Source organism: Vigna unguiculata, chromosome 5, assembly GCF_004118075.2.
Source record: "Vigna unguiculata cultivar IT97K-499-35 chromosome 5, ASM411807v1, whole genome shotgun sequence".
Taxonomy (NCBI): Eukaryota; Viridiplantae; Streptophyta; class Magnoliopsida; order Fabales; family Fabaceae; genus Vigna; species Vigna unguiculata.
Window position 1 is genome coordinate 26,455,974 of NC_040283.1, and position 9,649 is coordinate 26,465,622.

General features: G+C 34.3%; 1 protein-coding gene across 1 annotated transcript; it reads left to right on the forward strand.

The window, feature by feature from the left end:
* The first annotated feature begins 454 nt into the window (after nucleotides 1-454).
* LOC114184893 (protein ACTIVITY OF BC1 COMPLEX KINASE 3, chloroplastic-like) lies at nucleotides 455-9,356 on the forward strand. Its single transcript, XM_028072280.1, has 8 exons — nucleotides 455-891; nucleotides 987-1,214; nucleotides 2,053-2,388; nucleotides 2,649-3,204; nucleotides 3,482-3,668; nucleotides 3,774-4,140; nucleotides 8,612-8,751; nucleotides 9,114-9,356. Exons 1-7 carry the CDS (start codon nucleotides 592-594, stop codon nucleotides 8,726-8,728), a joined length of 2,091 nt encoding a protein of 696 aa, XP_027928081.1. The 5' UTR covers nucleotides 455-591; the 3' UTR covers nucleotides 8,729-8,751; nucleotides 9,114-9,356.
* The last annotated feature ends 293 nt before the right edge of the window (nucleotides 9,357-9,649 follow it).

The window sequence follows — 9,649 nt, forward strand, 5'->3', positions numbered from 1 at the left end:
ATAAAATTATGAAGAATAAAAAAGAATTTAAACATATAAATAATGTTACTTTGTAAAATAATTGCTTTAGAAAAAACAAATAAGGTCTTTTTAGATAAACAGAGAACGTTGATCACACTCTATTTGGTATATCTTTAAGTACATAAGTATAAGTATAAGTATATAAGAATACAAATAATAAAAAATTATTTGATACTAATAACTATTATTATTTGACGATCTATTTTATAAGAATAAAATGATCTTAATAAAAGTAAGTTTTTTTTTTTTTTATAAAAAAATATAGAAAGAAGATAATAAAAAATAATATAAAATGGAAGCAGAAACTTTTTGGTATCAATTATTTGTCCTACAATGATTCTACGTATTACAAAAGAAAAAGTGATGCATATCAAATATTTTGTTTTCATTTAGTATTATTGACGTGCACAAAAAAAATTGTGTCCTAAAAATCAAATGGCCCAAATGCAATTTCGTGTATGCTTCTCCCATTACTCGTTTGACTCATTTTCAGTTCGTCCAAAACAACAAGCGCCATTTAAATTTCCACTGTCCACGGCATAATCAGAGTTGACATACCCGACACGAACCATGGCAACGGTGGCGCAGCCGTGTCCTTCATGGAAGCGCGGTTCTGTTCCGCTCTCCAAGCGCCTCACACGACGTCGTTTCAGCGGAAGAATCACTCTCACGCGCCTCACCCCACAAGCTGCTCTGGTCCAAGCACCGCCTCCACCTTCCGCGCCCAGAGACAATAGCTCCATTCAGGTCCTCACCCTGTCACGTGCCAATGACTTGCAAGCCGAGGCCAGAGCCATGGCACGCGCGGCCAATGCGACCGTCTACAACCCGCAACTGATAGCGTCCATGTATGGCTCTCAGCCCGTTAAGGTCATCTCTCTTACCCTTTTTAGATACCCTTTTGGAAGTTCTTTCGTGGGTACGGCTCGGATTTTGAGGATTGGTTGATCCCTTTTTTGTGGTAGGTGGTGCGGAGGACCCTTCAGATTGTAGGTGCGTTGGGTTCGTTTGGGATGAAGCTGTTGCTGGACCAGAGGAATGGAGTGCTCGATAAGAATAGAATAGTTCGTGCGTCTGAGCTTAAGAACATATTTACGAAGCTGGGTCCCACTTTTGTGAAATTGGGTCAGGGATTGTCCACAAGGCCTGACATATGCCCACCGGAGTATTTGGAAGAGCTTTCTGAGCTTCAAGTGTTGTGTTCACTTCCCTTTGACTCGTTTTTGATTCAAAATCAGTGTTTCTTTCGTTTGTTAGTTAGTGAACGATTATAACTATAAAACTTAAAAAATTTAGAGCATGTGTAGAGGTTGACTACCTTTAAGTGCTTTGTTTGGAGAAACTACTTGAGTTAATATTAATTTAGATAAAATTCTGTATGAAAACTTGAAGAAGAAAATAGAAAGTAAAATGTATCAAGTTTCTTTCACAAGTTAAAATCAATTAATGCACAAAGTTAGATGAGAGCTTCTGTGGATGAAAAGTTGAATTCAGTTTACTTTCCTATTTCTCTTCATTAAGTACATATAGAGAAATTTATTCAAGTAGAGCCTGGGTATTTGTTTGAGTAGACCTTATATTACAGTAAAAGAAGATAAATCTTGTTTGGATAAACATTTCAGTAAGGGTAAAGAATGGAAGTTTGATGATATATTGAAGGTATTTTGTTTGAAAATAAGCAAGAGTTGATTTTTCGAAGGCTTGCTTTCTTAAGCTTAAGCATGTAGCTAATGGAAGTAAGACCAGACAATTTATGTATGTGGATTGTTTCAAATAGCTTTATACAAAGGGCTGAAAATGAGGCCATCCAAACGGTGCCTAAGAAGTTTGGTTTGCAGTGTGACTCATCAATATGTAGCGTACATTAGCATACTCTTTTGTGTATAATGTCTTGGTTCTTATATGCAATGTGAATTTATTTGATGATGTAGTGTACGATGGTATACGCCCTTTATTATAATTTTTTCTATGAAGTTCTGCATTAAAGAATTAAAAGTAAGGGTAATTTTTATCCTGTATGTACTTTACCAGGATGGTTTGCCTACATTTCCTGATGAGGAGGCCTTTGCATGCATTGAGAGGGAATTGGGTCTATCTCTTGACTCCATATTCTCTTCTATATCACCATCACCCATAGCAGCAGCCAGTTTAGGACAAGTTTATAAAGCTCAGTTGAAATATTCAGGAAGACTTGTGGCTGTGAAGGTGCAACGTCCTTGTATTGAGGAAGCAATAGGATTGGACTTCTACCTGATAAGAGGTCTTGGGATTTTTATTAATAAATATGTTGACATAATCACTAGCGATGTTGTTGCGCTTATTGATGAATTTGCACGTAGAGTATTTCAGGAGCTCAACTATGTGCAGGTTAGTTCTTCAATCATTTCCATATGTTCGTTTGAATTTTGTTTTCATTTCGTAATTTTTTTAGAAAAACATAAAATGATAAAACGTTGCATCTTTACCCTATTGACTTGTGTCTAGAAAATGCTTGAATCTACTTGTAGCTTTCTTCATTTGTAGTTATGGGTGTTATGTTCCCTGTTTATTGATAGTAAACTACTTATTTGTAAATTATGTAAGATTCTTTTTCAGGATTGAATGTAAATTTTGACAGGTTCCTGCAGGAGGGACAAAATGCAAGGAGGTTCAAAAAATTGTATGCTGACAAGGAAGATATCTGTGTCCCTGATGTTTTCTGGGATTATACAAGTGCCAAAGTACTGACGATGGAGTGGGTTGACGGAGTCAAACTAAATGAACAGGAAGCTATTGAGAGACAAGGATTAAAAGTGTTGGATTTGGTTAATACAGGCATTCAGTGCAGCCTCAGACAACTACTTGAGTATGGATATTTCCATGCAGATCCACATCCTGGGAACCTTTTAGCAACACCGGAGGGAAAGCTTGCTTTTCTTGATTTTGGGATGATGAGTGAGACTCCAGAAGAAGCAAGATCTGCCATAATTGGCCATGTTGTTCACTTAGTTAACCGAGACTATGAAGCTATGGCTCGTGACTACTATGCTCTTGATTTTCTGTCACCTGATGTTGATGTATCACCAATTGTACCAGCACTACGAGACTTTTTTGATGATGCACTTAATTATACTGTGAGTGAACTTAACTTCAAGACACTGGTGGATGGTCTAGGAAACGTTTTGTATCAATTTCCATTCAATGGTGAGATATTCTTTTTATCAATTTCTCATTTTCATGTTGTACCCTTTTATAGTGATTCTTGAGTCATTTCAGCCAGGGATAGATACACACTTCCAAAAACACATTGATGACAACATCAATTATATTTTACCCGTGAAAGAAAATAAAACATTTTGATATTTTTGTTAAAACCTTCAATTTCAATGGTTGAGTGATGATATTGTCTATTTCAATACCTGCTATGTTGCAGAGTCTGATGGTTTGGATTTGGGTTTTTTTTTGCATTTTCTTTTGGCAGTCCCAGCCTACTATGCTTTAATATTAAGGTCTCTCACTGTCTTAGAAGGTTTAGCACTTTATGCTGATCCCAATTTTAAGGTTCTTGCGGCATCTTACCCATATTTTGCTAAGCGGCTGTTGACAGACCCAAACCCATATCTCAGAGATGCTCTTATAGAGTTGCTTTTCCAGGATGGGAGATTCAGGTATACATTCAGCTATCTAAAGTCTATGTTTTATTGATTGAATATGATGATAGCATACTTTTTTAAGTAAATTTACTTGAATAGACATTGATCTGTCGAGTGCAGGTGGGGTAGGCTTGAAAACCTGCTAGTCCAGGGGAGAATGGATAGAGATTTCTCCGCAAAAGAGGCTTTACAACCTGTCCTAAAAGTATTGTTGAGTCCAGATGGTGAAGAACTCAGGACCCTTGTTATCAAAGAAGCTGTTCAAGTGACTGAAGCTTTTACACTTAGCACAATTTCTGATACATACAAGTCAGTTCCTGATTTTATGAAGACTCTTGTTTTCAATGGCAATGCAAATGGACCCATTATAATGTCCGAAGTTGAAACACAAAAGATGATAGAGCTTAGAGATCAAGTATTCAGGATATGGGGACTTTTGCAATCATCTAATGATTTTGATCGAGATCTTTTACTACCTATACTACAGGTAAGATCCAGCGTATTCTGCATTATTGTGTTTCTATAGAGTATGAACCATTTATAGAATATAGAGACATTCGGAAGGTGTTAATTTATTTATTGAACTGATTTCTCATGTAACAAAAACTTAGCACAACTATAGCACTTGGTCAACAACTTTGTGTAGCAATGATGTGACATAAGACAAGTACAAAATAACTCTGATACAAAGATCACTGCATATGATTGCAGCTACACTGATTCAATACAAAATAAAGAAATATTATGAGAATACATTAAAGATATATTTGAGATTGAAACACATGCTAATTTGAGATTCCTGTAAGCACAAATCCAAAACCACAATTAAAACAATTTTCTTTAAAACAAATATCAGTGTTTCAAAAGTCAGTATTAATAATTATTGATGCAATAGAAGTGCTTGACTTTGAAGGATGTACAGGGATTATCCACTGGTTTTTGAGTATCTAGCATGCACGTGTAACACCAATACTGCACTTTATTAAACGTCTACAGTTCCTTAATTAACATTTAACAGAGGAAATGCCATTGAGAAGATGATCTTGAAACAATGGAGTTAAATTTATAAAAGACTTGAGAAAACATTGGAGAAAAGGAACTTGAGAGATCTATACTTGGATCTCATTTGCTGGACATCACAAAGTTCTAGCTCTTGGAGGAATTGTTTTATTGCACCTAAGTTCACGAGTGACACCATTACTCAATACTTAGTTTCAATATTTGCTCAAGCTACCACATTTTTTTTCTTACTTTTCCATAAAACAATATTCCCTCCAATGAAAACACAATATTCAGTGGTGAAATGTTTTCCTATGGGAGATCCTACATGGTTAGCACCACAATACCTATAGATTTGTGTATTTCCGTTATCTTGATATAGCGGATTTTGTCTTGGAGCCTTTTGAGGTATATAAGGATGCAAATAACAACATTCCAGTAATTAATGTGAGGAGTCTACATAAACTGACTAACTACCTCTTCTATAAAAAACAGGTCAGGTCTAGTAATAAAGAGATAAATGAGTTTTCTGATAAGTCTTATGTACCTTCCTAGGTCAGAGAAAGATTCATTTTATTGGGTAATTAATTTCAAATTTGGATCCGAAGAACTATTGATGAACCTACTCAATTATGCCCATTTCTTTCAAGATATATATATATATATATATATATATATATATATATATATTTTTTTTTTTAAATCGCAGTACCATTCTTTGATTGAATCATTTCAGTGCCTAGAAAATACTTAATACATGCAAGATCTTTGGTTTGAAAGTGGGTGCACAAATGCTTCTTTAGCCGAGTGATTTTATTGGCATCATTCCTTGTTGTGAAAATGTCATTAGCTGTTAGGAACCTAGAAACAGTGATGAAGGAACAAGATGGAAAAAGAAGCAAAGATAAAGTCTTTTGCACTGTATTATTCACATTACACACAGTACAAACCAAATCTTACAAAGGAAAATTCCTTTCCTTTCTCATGCCAAAAAGATCCCCCCTAACTCTCCCTGACATGACAGTTAAAAAAAGTCGTCATGTCATATAATATAACAACTAACTGTTAACCAATTAACTGCTTCTTCCCATAGTATTGTCTATGATAGCTTACACAATTAAACACTTTTTCCAAGAGATGTATAACAATAAAAACCTAGCGATCCACTTTAGTGCGTTTTAGCCCAAAAGTTAAACAATATGACTAACCAAATGAGACGCATGGAGTTTGCTTAATACTATAACCAAACCACACTCCCCTTAAACAACAAATCCAAGAGGTTGTTTCATGTGGATTTCCTCTTCCAAGTCACCATGAAGGAAAATATTATCAACATTTAATTGATGGAGAAGCCAATGACAAACAAATGCCATCGAAAAAAAAAAAGTCGAACAATAGTAATTTTTGCCAATAGAGAAAAGTATTACGGTAATTAAGGCCATATATCTAAGTCCATCTTTTGGCCACCAATTTAGTTCTCAAGCATTCAAGTTCACCATTTGGCCCAACTTAAGCATGTTACATTTGACCAATCATTCGAGCCCTGCATTGGTAAATGACAATAAGTGACAATGATTATGACTATGATAAAAACTTGATGTATTGTTTGATTGAGGGTGTCATGAGCAAGGAAGACCAAAGGTTCAACTAATGGAATAGGGAAGACTTGTTGGATAGAGTGAACCTCTTCCAAAAACTTGTAACACTTGCAAACATATAGTATCTTTTTGTTTTAAGAGAATAACAATGATACTCTTTACGGAGTAGAGAGTATCCTAGAAGACACATTTGATGACTCGTCAAATGTTTATCCAAAGTTGGAGATATGTCAAGGACAAAAACACACAAACCAAAAGCACATCAGAAGGATCTTTCATTAAATACCCACATAAATTTGGAATGTTCAACGGTTAATTTAACAAGACATTTATGCCCAAAACATGTGATAGGAAGTCCTCAAATGTTAGAATGGCTGACAAGTGACATGTAAGAAAGAAGGTCTTCCCCCCAAAATTTCTTAGGAACATGATACTAAAAAAAGTGTAGTTTGTCCTATTAAGTTCCCATTTTCCCTTTCAACAATCTCATTATGTTGAGGTGTGCCGGCACATGAAGACTCATGGACTACGCCCTCTTTTCGGCAAAAGGAGTTGAACTCACGATTATTGTTGTCCTCGGCCTTATCAGATTCCAAATTGATTCCTCGGCCTTATCAAAAGGAGTTGAACTCATGTTTGTTAGTTACTATTGATTCCAAATTGATTCTTAATCATATTGATAGACTGAATAAAAGTAGAACTAACCTCAAATTTGTGCTTCAATAAGAAGGACCCAATATAGGGGACAGGACTTCTCTTATTGGTAGTGGGAAAATTTACAAGCTTGTGTTTAGTAAACTCACATCTCACAAGGAGACATTTAACCTTTAAATTCTTAAACAAGAAAGGGAAAATAAATTTTATAACTTGGAATGCAGGATGTGCCAGCCGATAATGGTGTAGTTGAAATTTTTCTTTATTGGTCATGGTGGATTTAGATATGAGGAAGTGGCTATTTATAGCCGAATCCTCCATATAGTAAAGACCATTCCATTTTTTAGCATGTCCAATCGTTCTTCCTGAGTTCTTTTCTTGTAAAATACAAGAGTTATTATAGAAAACATTACGTGAATGATCTTTTTTGTTTTTGTTCAAAAATGGGATTAGAGGACAATTTACGGACATGAAAGACACATTTTAAGGTTATGGATGTGCTTATTTGGACCTTTCCATGTCCTATTGCTGTGAAAGTTTCTTGTGACTAGGACATGGAGAATATGTGGAGAAGTATTTGGGTAGTGGGGTCATATTGCCAATGACTCCATAGTCTAGTATCCAATAGTCAGAAAAACGAGTATCTAAAGCATCAAGACCGAAAGAAAATGAAATGAAAACTTACTAGAATATATTAGAGAGCACGTACTTGTGGGCTGGATATTCTACAGTTCTGTAGTAGTTTGGGATCTGTCACCAATTTCCATTCCAGAATTCATGATCTCAGGCCATATTGGTTATGCAACAGTAAAGGCTACAACAGTGATGAGAGTGGCGCAGCAATGAAAGCCACAATTTAGGTTATGATCAAAGACTCCCCAAGATCTAGAGCTCCAATACTATCTCAAATTTACGAAGAATATATTTCTTCTATATTTGAATAATGAGGCCATTTGACTTAGAAATACATGAGACTGCTGATTATTTTAGGAAATATAGAGAGCTAATTCTAAGTGTTAGAAGTGGGTTTTAAGTCTAGCTCAACCCCACAAAACCAGCTAATAAGGTGAGGATTGCACCCACTTATATATTGTGAATTAGTCTTATTTTTAGTCGATGTAGGACTTCCAACACTAAAAAAACAAATTCATGTAATTATGGGATTGATTTTAAATACATAATCGTAGTACTAGTACCAATACGTAATAAAGAATAAAGTTATAGCAGGGATAAAATAACAAATTTCCTTAAATACATAACGAGCTATACAAGCACACCCTGTTCTGTTTGTCAGTAAGTGTTTTTCATTTTTAACTTGGATATAATTCTGTCAAAGTTAATGCAGTTCCCTTTGATTATTATGAACAAAACTTCTTCTATTAGTGACAGTCAGAGCAGGATCGATTCATTGTGATACCCATATTCATATTTATGGTGACTTGTATAGAGAGAGGAAAAGAAATAATGAAAAAAGAGTTCACCGCTAGTACCTTGATTAAAGATAGGAACAACCAAATTGCTCTGAAAGTAATATAAACTATTCTAACGAAAAGAAAGAAACATTGAGAATAGTGTTAAATGAAATAATTTTAAGTTTTTAGTTGAAGTGAATTTAAGGCATTTTATATTTGACCTTCAGTTTCATTTTTCTTAATCAAATTTGCTAGTAGTTTAATTTAAGACAAATTTTTGTTTGCACATGAACAGGTCCTTCAGCAACCTGAGGCACGCAGACTTGGGGAACGTGTTATGGGCGGGATCTCTCAACGTCTTGCAGCACGCTTTCTGCAACAAGTACTTCGAGTTCCAACACCTTCCACATAGATTTTCTATGTGCTTGTTAGAAGGTAATTTGAATTTCTTCGTTCAATATAAGTTTTACAAAAGTGATAATAGGTGTATAGGATTCTAGGTGTGATAAAAGTTGAAATCCATTTCAACATAATATGATTTGTGACTAAAATCGAATTCTTGTGCCCAACATTACGAACAAATTTGAAAGAAGAATTTGCTTACAAAATGCAATGGATTGTCGTATTTTAGTCATAGGATTAGTTAGGATTATGTTACTCGAGGTTTGTTTAGATCTCATTAGTATTTTCTTCGGTATAATTTGCAATGCTAGTTTAGTTCAGTTTGTATTGAATTGAATCTCTCACCGTACTATGGTAGCTTATATTATTTTGTTTCCTTTAACGTGTTTTAACAGGGAATAGAGGAATTACATTCTTACAGAGCAAGAAAAGAAATTGATTCTTCCAAAATTGTTGGATTAGCTTGTTTGTTTTGGATCCTCTCCTTTGCAAGAAAAAAGAAACCTGTACATATTATATACTCAGTATTATTGATGCTGCAAGCATCATAATCAATCATAATCATCATCATCAAGAACAATAATGTTATAGTGTCAATTGAAAAGGCATTGCTTTGTGCCTCTTGTTCTTTTCATGCACTCTGATCTTTGAGTCATAAATGCATATATTTATTTCTATTAACAGTGACAAGTAACAATAATAGTTTTATTAGTTTTATAAGGAATAAATATATTTTTCCTTTCTAAACTAACAAACAAATTTGTATTTTTTTCTTCAATTGAATTATAAAATATTTTGTTCTTGCACTTTCATGTAAAATATTTTTTCAACAAATAACATGTGAAAATTATATTTTATTATCAAATTTTATTTATCACATGAAAATCATTTATATATTTTTTATTAAAAAGAATATTTTACATAATTTTTA